Below are 17,270 nucleotides of genomic sequence, written 5' to 3'. Positions count from 1 at the left end.
GAACTGGCCAAAGAGAATTTGAAAGTGGCTCAGGAGAAAATGAAGACTTGGTATGATCGAAAGGCTAAACATTGTGTGTTTTGTTCAGGAGACCAAGTGCTTGTACTCTTACCAATACTGGGTTCTGCATTGCAGGCTCAATATAGTGGTCCATATATCATTGATCGGAAAGTAGGTGAGTGTAACTATTTGGTTAAGACTCCAGATCGTAAAAGGAAAACCCGCATGTGCCATGTGAATTTACTCAAGCCTTCCTTTGACCGTAATCAAACCGCGTTTACAGAGGTCAAGGCCTTGGCTGTGCTGAATGCTCCATCTGAGACCGGAGAAGGAAGTGTAGCTGTTTCTGAGATTGCTCAGAGCAGATTGCCAAATTCTGAAATTCTGGCTGATTTAGACTTTCACTTGTCGTATCTAAATCTTTCGGAGCGCCTTGATGTTGTTCAGTTAATTGGTCAATATTTGGCCTTGTTTTCTGATGTTCCTTCTTGCACCAATGTGCTTGAGCATGATATTGATGTGGGTCAAGCTAACCCCATTAAGCAACACTCATACAGGGTAAACCCTGTTAAACGCCAACTCTTGTGTAAAGAGGTAGAGTATATGTTAGAGCATAACATCGCTGAACCAACTTCTAGTGCTTGGAGTTCGCCATGTTTATTAGTTGAGAAGCATGATGGTTCATTTCAGTTTTGTACCGATTTTCGTAAGGTAAATGCCATCACTAAGCCTGACTCCTATCCTCTTCCACGCATAGATGACTGCATTGATCAAGTTGGTTCTGCATCCTTTGTTTCCAAGTTAGATCTTTTGAAAGGCTACTGGCAGGTTCCACTTAGCCAGCGAGCCCGTGAGATCTCTGCTTTCGTGACACCGGATAACTTCTGCCATTATAATGTCATGGCCTTTGGAATGCGAAATGCACCTGCCTCTTTCCAGCGTCTAGTGAATAAGGTGTTGGAAGGAGTTGCAGGGTGTGAGGCTTATCTTGATGAATTGGTCATCTATAATTCTACCTGGTCTCAGCACTTGGCCCAGCTTGAGGATGTGTTCAAGCGGTTAAAGGCTGCAAATTTGACCCTGAACCTTTCAAAGTGTGAGTTTGGGCAGGCCACAGTAACTTACTTGGGCAAAGTTGTTGGCCATGGTCATGTGTCTCCAGTAGGAGCAAAAGTGGAGGCCATTGTGAATTTTGCAGTACCATCTCGACGGGAACTAAAACGTTTCCTGGGTATGACAGGATACTATAGGAGTTTTTGCAGGAACTTTGCCACTGTTGCTACACCTTTAACTAATCTGCTTAGTCCCAAGGTTCTTTTTGTTTGGACTGAGTCATGTCAAGCGGCCTTTGACAATCTGAAGGCATTGTTGAGCAGTTCTCCTATTCTTGCTGCCCCTGATTTTAATAGACCTTTCAAGCTAGCTGTGGATGCTAGTGATTTCGGTGTGGGTGCTGTTCTGCTCCAAGATGATTCAGTGGGAGTTGAGCATCCTGTGTGCTATTTTTTTTAAGAAATTTGATATCCATCAAAAGCACTATTCTACAATTGAAAAGGAAGCTTTGGCCCTTGTTCTTGCTCTGACTCATTTTGAGGTGTATGTCTCATCCAGTGTTCCGCTTATTGTGTACACTGATCATAACCCCCTAGTGTTCCTCCACAGCATGAGAAACTAACCATCGCTTAATGCGATGGAGCCTGTTTTTGCAGAGATATGATCTTGCAGTCCGCCCCATTCGTGGGAAGGATAATGTTTTGGCGGATGCTCTGTCAAGGTCGTAAGTGCTTGTTTGTTTGTCTAGTTCATGCACTTGTAGGTTTTGCCATAGGTCTTCCTATAGCAACACTTTAAGGGTGGGGTTTAATCTGTGTTTCATTGCAGTTTCCCTGATCCTCACCAGCAATCAACCGGCTAATTGGTGTCACCTGAAGGGAGCCTTTTTCAATCTAGGACCCATGCTCTCTCACTCTCTCTCTCGTCTTGCAGCAAGCACTGCAGTAGCAGTGGCACTGTTTTGTCTCTACAGTCCCTTTTTTTCTTCTTATATTTAATAAATTTACTTTTGATTGACAGTTTTCGGTCTTTGTGTCCTTTATGTTGCATCCCTAGAGCGCTTAAAACAATGACACGCTTAAAACAATGACCGTGGACTTCAGGAGAAACCCCCCTGCTCTCTCCCACTCACCATCATGGACAGCACTGAAAAAACAGTCATTCAGGTTCCTGGGCACCACCATCTCTAAGGACCTGAAGTGGGACATCCACATTGCCCAACAGAGGTAGTACTTCCTCCGCCAACTGTGGAAGTTCAACCTGCCACAGGAACTGCTGAAACAGTTCTACTCTGCCATCATTGAATCCATCCTATGCACTTCAATTACCATCTGGTACAGCTCAGCTACCAAATCTGACCTCTGAAGACTACAAAGGATAGTCCGGTCTGCTGAGCGAATCATTGGTACAACCCTCCCCACTCTCCAAGATCTGTACTTATGCAGAGTGTACAAAAGGGCTGGCAAAATCACTCTGGATCCCTCTCATCCAGCACACTCCCTCTTCAAAGTGTTGCCGTCTGGTCGACGCTACAGAGCCCTGAGCACCAGAACGACCAGGCACAGGAACAGTTTCTACCCTCAGGCAATCCATCTCATGAACACTTGACAATAAACGAGAAACATTATCTAATTTATTTAAATTTGTATATTGTGTCTTTGCTATTTTTCACTTTGTCTGTGTACTTGTATATTGCTATTTTTATTATATTTAGTGTCTTTCACCGTCATTCTGTTACACTGTGGAGCTTCTGTCACTACAACAAATTCCTAATATGTGTAAACATACCTGTCCATAAAGCTCATTCTAATTCTGAAACGGTATGAAAATTTCATATCACGATTATAGTGACCCAAATTATAACGATAATCAATATTATCACGGTTTTGTTCAAATGCGATGACAGTGTTCAAAATGAACAAATGCACACACTGAAAACATTTCAACAAGTTTTATATTTGAAAATCTACAAACAACAAATAAAACAAGCAGCTCTAAGCACTTTTTAAAGCAAGATTCTACAGGGAGTGCAGAATTATTAGGCACGTTGATTTTCTGATCATATTTTTTTTCCAGGCACATTTGACCAATTCCAAACCACAGTAATCCTAATAACTACTATTGATTTAGTATTTAATAATGTATAAGTGATATAGAATTGTTCATGAAGGCTGGAAATGAAAATCACCTTATATTCAGGTGTGCAGAATTATAAGGCATGTTTTCTTTTACAGATAAATTGAGCCAAAAAAGAGATTTAACTCAGACTGAAAAGTCAAAAAGTATTAAATGCCCATGAGAAGGATGCAATACTAATGCAATACTAGACATTGCAGTTAAGGCATGACCATTGGACAGTGAAATGCTTGTTGGGTCAGCAGGATCTGACAAAAACAGGTGGTGAAGAAAAGACACCTGTTAACTGCAAAAGAATTAAGAATTAAGGTGAAGAATTAAAGGAACCCTTTAGTCTCCAGCGCCACCATTTTCCAGAGCTGCAACCTACCTGGAGTCTCCAGAAGTGCAAGGTGTCAGGATCTCAGAGACTTCAGTTAGGTAAAGAATCCTAAAAAATGACCCCCACTAAATAAGAATCATAAGCTGAAGTGTTGTAAAATACATGAAGCCTGCTTTTTTATAGGCTTTATGGACAGATAGGTTGAGAGTGACTCTTGAAGGACCAGCACCACATCCTCTAGTACCACTGTTTGAAGAATTCATCTTCCAGAATCTGGCAGTACGTTTTGGGAGTTCATTTTTAGTCCATCTCTGCAAAACGGACTTCAGGATGGACTTCAGAAAATGTGGCTAGTTGGACAGACGAAGTAATCCTCCTGTAAGCAAAAGCATATGATATGAGCAATGATTGAACTACTAGGTTTAGTAGCAACTGCATACAGGCCTTCGTCAATCAAATGGCTACACAAAGGAATTAAATAGACTTACAGTTGAAGCCAGTAGATGTAGGACCTACAGTAGATGAATTCGAAGCCAATGAAGTTTAACAGTGTGGGTGACTAGCTGAGCACACTCACCAGCGTCAGCGTTGCTTCTGTTCATAGATAATCAAACAGGAAACAATCAGAGCTATAAATAGCATATGCTACGTCTGAGGGAGAAAGGAAGCAAGTAAACTTACGTTGCTGCAAACCCGTATGGAATCACTAACGTTACTCGCTATACTGTGAGCAATGTAGACTTGTAACTGCGTGTACCATTTACTGGTCACCATATGCACCAGACACCAGGCCGAGCTACAAACAAACAATGAGCCGTGTTAAGCGCTACTCAATGGGAAATGAGTTTAACGTTACAAACCCATGGACATAACATTCCAAAGAAAAAGACTCACATTCTCCTGACCGCACAGCTTAACTCCAAGGCTCACTCCTCGAACGCACACCACACTATTGTTCACCCGTCCACGTCTTAGACACATTTAAAAAGAAAGCACCCTGCAGCCACCTGATCAAGTAATTAGTGCCAGCCACCTGATCAAGTAATTAATGCCAGTGGGCCGGCCCTCATACCCTCTTCCGGTCTCAGCAACCTCACCTGCTACATTTATTACATTTTATTAAAAATCAAACAAAAAACGAGAAGCACTTTAAAACATAAATGTGATCTAACAAGGGTAAAGGGCTAGCCTGACGTCGTCATACTCAATTCTAGTCAGAATATGAGTCTTATACTGCTCCGTTGGGCTGTGATTATGGGGCGTGTTTCAACCGAACCAGGAAAGACCTCAATTGGATAGACCTACAACCAATCAGAGCAACGGAGCGACGCATAACGAAGCTGTCAAATGTCAACAGAACTCAACTGCACAGTGTTGCCAAGTCCACGGGTTGAAGCAACCCCAATTATGTGATATACAGACCCAGGAATGCGAATTTTAGCAGGCAGCCCTGCCAAAATAACACATATTTTACCCCCCAAATGCCTTTTTTTCCCGGAGAACCCCCCTGGAAAGCTATTGGGCTTGTTTTTGGCTAGTTTTGAGGAACGTTAGCAATTGGGCGGGTTTCGTTGTAAAAACTTGGCAACCCTGTCTGCACGCACGCTGGAATAAGTAGCCTAACGTTAGAAGAAAAAGATGAGTGTAAACGATCTTTGCCGGTGTTGTAAAAAAAGAATTTAAGGATACACGGAGTACTTACCAAAACGATCATCATTTCTGAGAGAAATAGTAAAGGTGAATGTATATATGAACAAGTTCTCCGTTTAGGATTAGAGCAAACTCAACCCAAGCGCTCTTTGATGACGTCGATGATTACGTTACTGTTTATCATCTGTCCATCATCGTCTAAAGCCCGCCCTGACAATTTCATTGGTCCGAACAGTTTCTGTCCGGGCATAATTACTTCTCTATTGAGCAAGTCCCGACCGAACTGCCCGAGTAAAAATGTTGTGGGCGGGGCTAAGTTCGGCTGGCATCCAGGCTAGTAAAGGGCAAATGTTAACCATATATGCTGTTTATATTGCTTGTAATTGGGTTGAATTAAACATCTGTAGAGTATTTTAGCATAAAATTGTTTGATTGTGTTGAATTAAATACTCAAAAATGCAGCGGGTCCACCAGACCTACGAACACTGGCTGAATAACAAAAATATGAACACCACACAAGGGTTAAACACAGTTTGAATGATAATACAATTTTAAACGATATTAATAACCGTCAGTACATTTTATTTTATGACATATAAAACAGTTCTCTCATAAGTGAATCCTCATGTGGTGCTTAAAGGTGACTCTATATCTGAAACTCTCTCCACATTGATCACAAATGAACGGATTCTCTCCAGTATGGATTCTCATGTGGGAATCATAACTTCCTTTTTGGTTGAAATCTTTTCCACACTGTTGGCAGGTGTAAGGCTTCTCTCCAGTGTGAATTCTCATGTGCATCTTAAGGATTGCTTTCAGTGTGAAACTCTTTCCACACTGAGGGCAGGTGTAAGGCTTCTCTCCAGTGTGAACTCTCATGTGACAAGCAATACTTCCTTTTCGTTTGAAATCTTTTCCACACTGAGGGCAGGTGTAAGGCCTCTCTTCAGTGTGAACTCTCATGTGACAATCAAGACTTGCTTTTTGTTTAAAATCTTTTCCACACTGTTGGCAGGTGTAAGGCCTCTCTTCAGTGTGAATTCTCATGTGGGAATCAAGACTTCCTTTTTGGCTGAAATCTTTTCCACACTGTTGGCAGGTGTAAGGCTTCTCTCCAGTGTGAACCCTCATGTGCATCTTAAGGATTGTTTTCAGTGTGAAACTCTTTCCACACTGAGGGCAGGTGTGAGGCTTCTCTCCAGTGTGAACTCTCATGTGACGAGCAATACTTCCTTTTTGATTGAAACTCTTTCCACACTGAGGGCAGGTGTGAGGCTTCTTTCCAGTGTGAACACTCATGTGACGATCAAGACTTCCTTTTTTTTTAAATCTTGTCCACGCTGTTGGCAGGTGTAAGGCTTCTCTTCAATGTGAATTGTTAAGTGTTCTTGAAAGTGTCCTTTTTGATTGAAACTCTTTCCACACTGAGGGCATGTGTAGGGTTTCTCTCTTAAGTGAATTCTCAAGTGGACTTTAAGGTTTTCATGTTGATCAAAACTCATTTCACACTGTTGGCAGGTGTAGTGTTTCTCGCCAGTGTGAACTCTCAAGTGCTTGTTAAGATTTACTTTTAGAGCAAAACTTTTTCCACACTGTTTGCAGGTGAACGGCTTCTCTCCAGTGTGAATTCTTAAGTGGTCTTGAAACTGTCCTTTATATTTGAAACTCTTTTCACACTGAGGGCACGTGTAGGGTTTCTCTTCAGAGTGAAGTCTCATGTGGACTCTAAGGTTTACATGTCGATCAAAACTCTTTCCACACCGTTGGCAGGTGTAGTGTTTCTCGCCAGTGTGAATTCTCATGTAGTCTATAAGATTTCCTTGTTGATTGAAGCCCTTTCTACCCTGAAAGCGGGTGACATGACGTATAGTTTCTTTCTTTTCAGTCTGTGAACAACTAAAAGATTTTTCTTCAGTTATGAAATCATGATCATTCCCATATTGATCTTTTTCTTCCATTTCCTTTAGTACTTCACACTCCTCTTTCAACTGTATCAGGTCTAAGGCAAAAAAGACAAAAGTTAACCAATAGAACAACACAACATGGATAAAAACATTTATACATGTAAAGCATTAACCCCTAGAGCAGTGGTTCCCAACCTTTTTTACTTGAAGGCCCCCCTCCTCTCCGAATCATTAGTGCAAGGCCCACAGTAACATTACATTCATTTTTACAACTACGTGAATATATTGGACTGCGTTCATGCAGAAATACGACGTTATAGCGATCAGTGAGCCGAGAGCGCACATACACGGTTTGTTTGGGCATCAATAACATACTCGCACGTGCCTAATGTATGACTCCTGCATGTCAATGTAATCATCTTTACCTTCATTACAATAATCGTCCAAAAAAAACTTTATTACGTGAGCCAAGAGCGCACAGTTTGTGCATCAATTATAACAGACATGCGCATGCCTAGTATGTCACTAGCAATCGTCTTTACCTTCAGTCAGGGTGCCATAATGCTGCCATAAAGCATAATGCTGCGTTCACACCAAACGCGAATAGAGCGTCAAAATCGCGCGAACATTTTGAATGCATTTGCGCGTACGCAGAGAGTTGGACGAGCATAGAAATCGAGCGCTGGAAGCGAAATTGACGCGCGTTCAAGGCACTCCAGGAGAAATATGTCATAAAACACCACTCTGCCTCTTTCATTTTCATTAAAAATATATATTAAACATTAATAGCCACACACATGTGGTCCAGGCAACTCCTACATTATCTTCACTACACGTATATTTAAATATCCTAAAACATAAAGTTATGAAACTTCTCTTTGCCCTCAGTCAAAACGATTTGGCAGACAACAGATTATAGATTCATGAGAGCAAAGATCGGCCGTTAGATCCACACAAGACGCACCACTACAGGACATCAGAGCCAGCAGCAAACGGCAGAAGGACTGGCCGAGGAAAGGCTGCCCTCGCCGGGGTTATGAGCGGTGATCACCTGGATCTCTTTTTTTTTTTTTAAATAGGCGCTCTCTTTATAAATAAACCACAGCTTTGAGCTTTAAACATCTACATTCTCACCTGAAAAAGTCTTAAAACTACATTTTGTGACACACTACTAGTATTTTTAAATTATGCAGGGTTTCTCATCATGTCACTTTACCACGTGACCGCAGCGAGCAGGCTCCTGATTGGTTAACGCGGCGCGAATTGATGCCAAAGTTCAAATTTTTCAACTCGGGCGTCAGACGCGAATTCGCTTCAAACGCGTGAATGCACAAAAGCACCATTCGCGTGTAATGCGCGTATCGCGCCATACGCTCAATTCGCGTCCAATTTGCGCGAACTGGACGCGTTAATGAGGCGTCAACGCGCCTTTCCATTGACTTAACATTGAAATCACACGCGCCAGACGCTCTATTCGCGTTTGGTGTGAACGCAGCATGACATCTCCCGTTTCTCCTCACGTTCCAGCAGTCACTCCTCCATTTGGTGTATAGGTTGTCGACCCTGGTTTAAGTTATTTAACAAATGAGCAACGCACTTCAGTGTAGCTAATATGTTACAATATTATCGCAGTTAACACTGAGAATTTGAATAATTGTAATGTGACAATCGGGTGAGGATCTAAATCAGAGAAAATCATGTGCGGGTGGATGGTTTGTTTTTAACAGCGGATTCGATGATGTTAGAGCTGATCCACCCATCTCTACTATTGTCCTTGTTCCAAGTTTCCTTCCTGTCCAATTTTTTTTGTTTCTTACAAAAGCCCCAAAGCCTTCAGAAGACAGTAAAGCCTTATGTCAAGCCTGAGCTGAAGCTGAAACTTGAAAGTTAAGTTGCACAACATAAATGCAATGTTCAAAAAGTATTATTATTATTATTAATAATATAATTATTATTTTGATTTATAGGTTGTTCTATGTTTACCTTTTTAAAGTAATTTGAAATTGATTTTTTTATTTTTTTTCTACTAAATTGGTTTTCACAGATATTAATGTATGCAATTTCAGCAATAAAACTTAAAACATTTCTAAAAAGGAAACAAATTAGTTGTTTCATTTAAGAGACCCGTCTTATTTTGAGGATGAAAAAAATCCCTTATGGACAACAAGTGTAAAGCTATTCAATCACATTTCATGCTTGACTTTCTGCTAAATAAAGATTTTGTTAGATACTGTTATATAATTAAAGGATAAATGAATGGTTTTCATGTCACACATTGTAAAAAAAGCTACATCTATATTATTTTTCCTAACTTGAAGGTAGCATTAGTATTTATCTGGTCATGTGATCTTAACATGTCTGACCTGCTTCATGTCATTTAATAGCACTTTAATCAGGACACTCAAATTAAATTCTTACAAAATATCCTTCATTTCTGTAGAGCTGGAGATTTGAATAAGGATCAAATGATTGAGTTCAGCTTTGAGAATGAAACCAACCTTTTTGTTCCTCAGTTTCATGTTTCACTCTGAATGTTTCTTCAATCTTCAGGTTTTCGCTCTCGTCTTTAAACTCCATCTTTATAACAGTGTGTCACGTGGATCTCAGTCACTTTAATCAGGAGTTTTTCCTGTGTGTTTGTCCTGTTTAAGATGAGAATAATTAAAGGGTTAGTTCACCCAAAAATGAAAATCCTGTCATTAATTCCTCACCCTCATTTTGTTCCAAACCTGTGACACCTTCATTCATCTTCGAAACACAAATAAAGATATTTTTTGATGAAATCCGAGAGCTCTCTGACCCCTCCAAAGAGAGCTATCGTTAAAATAGTCCATGTGACTCCAGTGGCTCAACCTTAAAGGTGCAGTGTGTAGTATTTGGGTCAATGACGTAAGGATTTTTGACTAGCCAATTTTAAAATACAAAAGAATTATCAAACATTAAGAACGTTGTGTACACATAAATCCATATTGGAATTTCAAATTAAGTGATTTGACTGTTTTTTCATCTCAATGAATTGGCTGTGGCCTTAAAAAAATGTAATGCGGTGCGACCGTGATTTATCTTAAAATTAATTTATTTCCTTAATATGCGTAACATTTTTTTTTACAAGTTCTCAGTAATGGAAGTGTTTATAAACAAAGTATTAACATTTCTTTTGTGTTTTTGATCTCACATTTTTGTTTTTAATTTCAGAGTTGCCTTCTTAATGTAGTTAATAGACTTATTTTTCTTGTAAATTGCATAAAACTGATCAAAATGTTTTAAAAATACCATTCACTTAAGCATTCTGTATTACTGATTCCTATTTCAGCCACAGAAATTAGATATTTCATTTTTTTATTTAATACAGTTATTGCTATTATTGGTGGCACCACATGATGAGTGTTCGCTCCAAATGACATGAAGATCTTGAATATTATTAAAAATCTATTTAAAGAGATCAATAAACAATAAATTTCATACAAAAGATAGATTTAAACCATATTTTATTAATTTCACAGAATTGTTTTAATGAACATAAACATAGAATTGGCCACCTAAACAAAACAAGCTAGATTCCCAAAAAAGGTCACTTTGAAATGCATCATTAAAAATATATATATTTGTAGAAATAACTTAATATTCATTGTTTTTTTGAGGTCGCACCACATGGTGTGTGGAAATTTGTTTATGTAGCTGTGACAACGTGCAACATGTGCGTGCATATTGCATATTAGGCTACATGTGACTGGCAGCGCAACTTCAGCGCTGCTGGCAGGACCATCGAGCAGAGGAGGACAGCCTTTAAGCCATCCACAGTTGATGCAATCCTTTTTCTGCATAAAAACCTGGATTAGCCTAAACTTTGATTGATGGATTATATAAATAGATCCCATGTTGCAGTTTAGTAGCCATACAGTTTTCGAGAAAAATGGTAAGAGTTAGAGACGCTCCGATCAGCATTTTTGGGGCCGATCACCGATTACCGATCACCAAGATCATGATCTGCCGATTGCCGATCACAGAATGGCAGGGGAATGGTAATCTTTTATCTATAATCTTGCAGAGTTTGCACCATTTGTAGAAATGAAACTAACTCTAAATTAACTGAGTCAGGCCTTGAAGAACCACCAAGTGTTTATTTTAGAAAATGAGATAACTTAAAGGGTTAGTTCACCCAAAAATGAAAATTCTGTCATTAATTACTTACCCTCATGTCGTTCGACACCCGTCAGACCTCCGTTCATCTTCGGAACAGAAATTAAGATATTTTAGTAGATAGATTTTAGTAGAAGATATGAAATCTGATTGCTCTGAAAGTCCTCCATTGGCACAATGGTACTCTACACTCTCAAGACCCTTAAAAGGTACTAAAGACGTCGTTACAAAGTCCATCTCACTACAGTGGTTCTAAAATAACTTTATGAATGGGCGACAATAGTTTTTGTGCGCAAAAAAACCCCTAAATAATGACTTACATAGTGATGACGATTTCAAAACAAAGCATCATGAAGCTTCGAAGCGTTATGAATCACTGAGTCGATTCAGCGGTTTGAATCGGCAAATTTCAGCAGTTTGGCGGTTTGACACGCGATCCGAATCATCATTCGGCTCAGTGATTCATAACACTCTGAAGCTTCATGATGCTTTGTTTTGAAATCGTCATCACTTTTAAGGCTACTGTAGGCCATCTTTCCCAAATAAATTTATATAATAAATGTATATAATTATCTCACCTTAATATTTGATCATGCAGTGCATTTTTGTTTTTAAAAACAATTTTTTAGGTAGGTCTAACATTAGTATTGAGGTAAGAAATACTAAAGACATTTAATAAGAAATCAAATGTAAATTAATATTGGTCTTCCCTGAATAAATTAAATTAGATTAATCCTTACATTTAAGGTTGCAAAAGTTAGTCATTCAAGAGCAGTGAGTGTCATAAAGGTTCATCAAACAACAAGACAAAGAGAAACTCAGAGACAACAGCAGCAGTTTATTCGACAGCTGTCACTTTAAGAGCGAACACGGATACGGTTACATGCAGTTGCACAAAATGTTCACGACGGGGTTTACGTGCATACTCGTCAAGACGGTAATTTAGTACATACATTTGTGTGTATCTGACCATTTCAGCGCAATTTGTAGTCGCAAGCTTTTTGTGAGATGGCCTGTGTGTGTGTGTGTTAGGGATGAAACGAATACCGGTTTCACGATAAACCACGATAAAATTTAGTGACTGTTAGTAATATCGTAGAAAATTTAATTATCATTAAAACCGCGTGTGATTATCACGATTGTGAGAACTCGCGGTAAATCTTGACCAGTCAGCGTCAGTGTGACGCAGCGCACCGCACCGCTGTTTTTGAATGAGAAGAAATGGAAGAAGGCAGTGACAGCACTCTGGAGATTGTTCAGCCTCTAAAAGGACCAAATCTGAGGTATGGTCATATTTTGCCTTTTACAAAAGTCCTGAGGGAAACTTAATCGAAGATGGTCACCTTGTCTGCAGAACATGCCAGAAGAAAGTCGCTGTAATAGGGGGAACACTTAAAAACTACGAACGCAAGGCAAGTGGACTTTGACCTCAATACCAAAACTACAACTGGCAAATAATAACGTGAAGCGAACGAACAAATTCAGACAAGACTATGGTGACATTTAATAATAATCAGGGCTTGACATTAACAACCACCATTTGCGGGTATAACGTTATCTCGGCTGCACACTAGCCACTCTGGCTGTTGAACTTATTATAGTCTTCTCAAAAGCCGTCTGTTATAATCGCGTTGCGCATTATAACCACTCACACGTGTTTATATTGAGTTTATGAATGCAATGTCTCATAATCAGAGGCGTTCAGATTAGCTGGAGTTTTGTTCAGAGCGTGCGCCGCGCTCACTCGCTGTAATCTGCACTCAAAGCAGATAAACGTGCGATGTACGCTGGAGATTCACTCATCATACTGTGTTGGACTGTTTTTGTTCTATTTCAGCAGCGAAAATAGTTTTACACACAGCAGAACCACAGCACATCTGATATGACTGGCATAACCCTGGCGAATTTAGGGACCGTCTCTAAAGTTACACACAACATTGGTAACGTTATACACGTTTCAAACTTCAATAGCATTTGAAGAGAATGACAGTCATAAAACTGACTGTAAAGTGATCATCTAGGTGTCAGGTATGATGCACACATTTTGATATTTAATAAAATAAACTGTCAAATCATATGGAAATATGGATATGCATTATTTCACTAGGATACTGTTTGGGCTCTAACACAAAATATGCTAGATTTAAATGCATCATTGCTGAACACTGATGAGAATATTGCTTGAGAATATATTTACAGAGATAATATTAGAGATTATATTTACGATAAATTATTATTATTTATGCATTATGCGTTGCTATTGACGATGGCCATTAAGGAAGGAAATCCCACAGAATCAAGCTTAAAAAAGTGCATAGAGCTGCTTTAGTTATTTTTTGTTTGTTGAATTTCAAATATAAAACTTGTTGAAATGTTTTAAGTGTGTGCATCTGTTCTTTTTGAATACTTTCATCTCGTTTGAACAAAACCGTGATAATATTGATAACCGTGATAATTTGGGTCACTATAATCGTGATGTTAAATTTCCATACCGTTTCATCCCTAGTGTGTGTGTGTCTCTCCAGACCGTGCTTGGTACACTGGCAAGACTATAGAAAATAAATGCAAATGATCAACTTTAGTGACGATGCGACACTGCCTCGATTGTGCAAAGTGGCAAATCCTGTGTCAACTGTGCAGCTCGATTTTAGTGCACATGCGATGCGCTGATGTGAAGCCATTTGAGCATTTTGAAAGGGAGAGAGAGCGCGCGCACGCGGTGATTCACGCGCGCTGTTTGTGAACGTACGTCCCACGGAACGTTTTCAAATGACTGCGTAAGTTATTTAATATAGAAATATGAATTGTACCTCACCCTCAGCATTATAATTATTTTACCCGCGCTGGAAAGAGAATGAGACTGTGTCGCTGCGTATCATGCCCTAGCTCTCACGGCAGGTGCAGGTTTTATGTGTCGTCAGCATGCGATCGGTTTATGAGATCTGCCTTTTTGGAGACCGCCGATCAATCATCCCAAAGCGATTATCGACCGATCGAGATCGGTTGCCGATCAATCAGAGCACCCCTAGTAAGAGTGTAAGTTTTCATTTCAATATGCTGCATTTGTGTTACGTTAAGGTTTTTTTCTGTTAGCTTGGCCCATTTTTGGTAGACCTTTGTTCATTTAATTTTAATTTGCTATTTGATTTGGCCCTGTGTTAATGTGTGCCCCGTGTGCGCGCGCTGATGCGCTTATCTGTAATCATTTCAGAATGCCTTCACAGTTGCTTAATAAAAGCGGGCTTTCCACAAAAACATGTCATTAGTATTTTAATTGTATCGGGCTCGGACATAAATATCTTAATGCCTGTTGGGGATGGGACGGGTCGGGTTCGGACAGAAAAATGCGGCTCGATCCGCACTCTAATGGTCGCACCACAATATTTTGTAAAATGGACATCCATCAGACAATGCTTGTTTGTATATTATGAGAAAAAAATGCTTTGCAATTTTGTGCAGGATTACAAAATACTTTGGAAATCATGCCAAATAGTGAAGAAAATACATTTAGAGCAGTGGTCTTCGCTATTTTTTTCAGGAGAGCCACACTGATAAGACTAAATCAATAGGAGAGCCACTTTTACCACTGTTTCAAAAGTTAAATCCAGTCATAAATAGCATGTCTGCTTATCAGTCTGCCATCCCTGAACATACAATATGCTATGCAATAAATACAAAAGGTAGATAGATAGTGTGTAGGCACAAAATATTTTTAACGTATACTTTCTTTTAGAGCGGTTTTAAACTAGATTATTCACATTTTTCTGTTTAAAATATGTTTTTAAATATTTTATAATGTAATAATTTCCAAATGAGTAAATCACCAAATGAATGTAGAAAAAACAAAGACAGTATATTTTAATTATTTGTTCAATGGCATCTTTTTATGAATGAAGGCGGAGTCAGTCCATTGACTTGTGTCCTTCTCAATGCCCTGATAACTAAGGGGCTGATTGAGTGTCAAAAAGTTCAGTTTCTCCATTATTACTCGCCAGAGACTGAACTCGTGTTTATGATGAACAGATTCGCGATAGAGGAAGAGAAAGGAGACGCATCTTTTCTGTTACTGGTGTGGAGGCGATTTACTCACACAAAATATCCTTCATTAAAGTTAGATAAAGCACTACAATGTTATATTCAGTACTGAATAAAGTATATTCACGTTGCTTGTAAACCCCGTGAATCATTTGACGGTTTCTATCGATTTAAACAGATTAAATGCTTAAAACACAAACCTTTCTTCAGCAGAATCGCAACAGATGCACGAGCTGCGCAGCTTTATGACGTCACATCACACCAAAATAAAAGTCCCGTTCACACTCAGCTGTCTAAAATCACAGAGGTGCAGATAAATGTCTGTCTACTATTTTTACCAGATAATCCCTATATTAAACTTAAAACAGTGACAAATGTGATAAAAACAAACATGTTACAAAGAGTGTATGAGTTAGTAAAGCAGAGTTTATACATGTGTCCGCATTGAAACTCATACAGTCAGTCTGTTTTGACAATGTGTTAATTTGAGTTTAAAAATATGTGCAATATGTGCAAAATGTGTAAAAAATAAATAAATAAAAATTAATATATATATATATATATAAATAAATAAATATATATATATATATAATTTGTTTTAGTTTTTTTCCAAGAATCAATATAAGTAAAAGAAGCAATAAAATGTTATCAATGTAATTTCTTAAATACCAACTATTATTGCTAAAAGGTTCGGCCCAAATACAAAATGTAATATTTCACGGAATTTTTATGAAATCAAAAGTAAGTTCTATTATGTATTACAGTTTCTATAATATATATATATATATATATATATATATCAGTCCTTCCAGAAAAATGCGGCTTTTTTTTGTGATTGTTGCGGGCAAAAATCCTTGATTATGCGGCACGTTTTCTTAAAAAATGCGATGAAAAATGCGGGATATTTATGCAATTTTATGCGATAAAATTGCGGGAACTTGCAAAAACTGCGGTTTGATGAGAAAGAGAAAAAAAGCACTACATCACAGAAAGTGCTGGAATATTTAAGTTCTCATCTTGTTTTATTGAAGACCTTAATAATGGCTCAAATTTACAAAACATTTAGTCAATCAAGTTCTGTAGCTTTACAAAAGAAATATGCTACAACTTCTGAAAAAATTAATAAATAACTTCCTGTTTTACAGATGTCGCTATACAAAACAGACATTTGAGTGCTTCCAATGCACAAAGTGCAATCTCTTAAAGGGTTAGTTCACCTAAAAATGAAAATTCTGTCATTAATGACTTCCCTTTATGTTGTTGGACACAAATGAAGATATTTTAGTTGAATTCCGATGGCTCAGAAAGGCCTCCATTGGCACAATGTACACTCTCAAGACCCATAAAAGGTAGCCTACTAAAGACGTCGTTACAAAGTCCATCTCACTACAGTGGTTCTACAATAACTTTATGAAGCGACGATAATAGTTATTGTGTGCAAAAAAAACTAAATAACGACTTATATAGTGATGACTGATTTCAAAACACAGCGTCATGATGCTATGAATCATCGAGTCGATTCATGATTCGGATCGCGTGTCAAACTGCTGAAATACGTGACTTTGGCGATCCAACCCGCTGAATCGACTCATTGATTCATAACGCTTCAAAGCTGTGTTTTGAAATCAGTCAGCACACAGGGAAACTGCTTTGCTCTTTTGCTGTTATTTTTGTTGGCCAATGGGAGTTTGTGCTTCATCATGGTTTCACCGGTATCTATGGTTTCTCCACGGGGTTTGAAGCTTTTCGATGACGTTCGCGTCGGGTAATCACGTCACTTCAAAACGTTCCCATGGCAATAGGCGGAAATGGCGGCTCTTGTGTGAAGTAAACGAAAAATTTTCAACTTTCTGCTAATATATATGACTTTTTTTGCAACGAAAATGCGGGGATTATGAAATCATGATAGCCCCGCATATTTTGCACGCGGAAATAGGCAATTTATGCGGCGAAAGTGCGGCGTATTTGAAAAAAATGCGGCCCCCGCATGAATATGCGGACTTTGGCTGATTATGCGTTAAATCACGCGA

At 38.8% G+C, this 17,270-nt stretch overlaps 1 protein-coding gene across 2 annotated transcripts; it reads right to left on the bottom strand.

The window, feature by feature from the left end:
* Window positions 1-4,555: 4,555 nt before the first annotated feature.
* LOC307135908 (uncharacterized protein) lies at window positions 4,556-15,503 on the bottom strand. 2 transcript variants are annotated; one of them, XM_079832629.1, is made up of 4 exons: window positions 15,441-15,503; window positions 11,258-11,294; window positions 9,564-9,707; window positions 4,556-7,160 (listed from the first exon to the last, which is right to left on the bottom strand). In XM_079832629.1, exons 3-4 carry the CDS (start codon window positions 9,640-9,642, stop codon window positions 6,457-6,459), a joined length of 783 nt encoding a protein of 260 aa, XP_079688755.1. In that variant the 5' UTR covers window positions 9,643-9,707; window positions 11,258-11,294; window positions 15,441-15,503; the 3' UTR covers window positions 4,556-6,456. The 2 variants fall into 2 exon arrangements, with proteins under 2 accessions (XP_079688755.1, XP_079688756.1); XM_079832630.1 differs by lacking the exon at window positions 11,258-11,294.
* Window positions 15,504-17,270: the final 1,767 nt, after the last annotated feature.

This window comes from Gobio gobio (assembly GCF_949357685.1).
Source record: "Gobio gobio genome assembly, chromosome: 13".
NCBI classification, from domain to species: Eukaryota; Metazoa; Chordata; class Actinopteri; order Cypriniformes; family Gobionidae; genus Gobio; species Gobio gobio.
This window is presented reverse-complemented; position numbering and strand designations above follow the sequence as displayed.

Excerpts from the sequence above, each read along its gene's own strand:
- LOC307135908 (XM_079832629.1), bottom strand. The coding sequence starts at position 9,642 with ATGGAGTTTAAAGACGAGAGCGAAAACCTGAAGATTGAAGAAACATTC. Across the intron at positions 7,161-9,563 it reads TGAAACTGAGGAACAAAAAG|ACCTGATACAGTTGAAAGAG; the intron begins GTTGGTTTCATT and ends TTTTTGCCTTAG.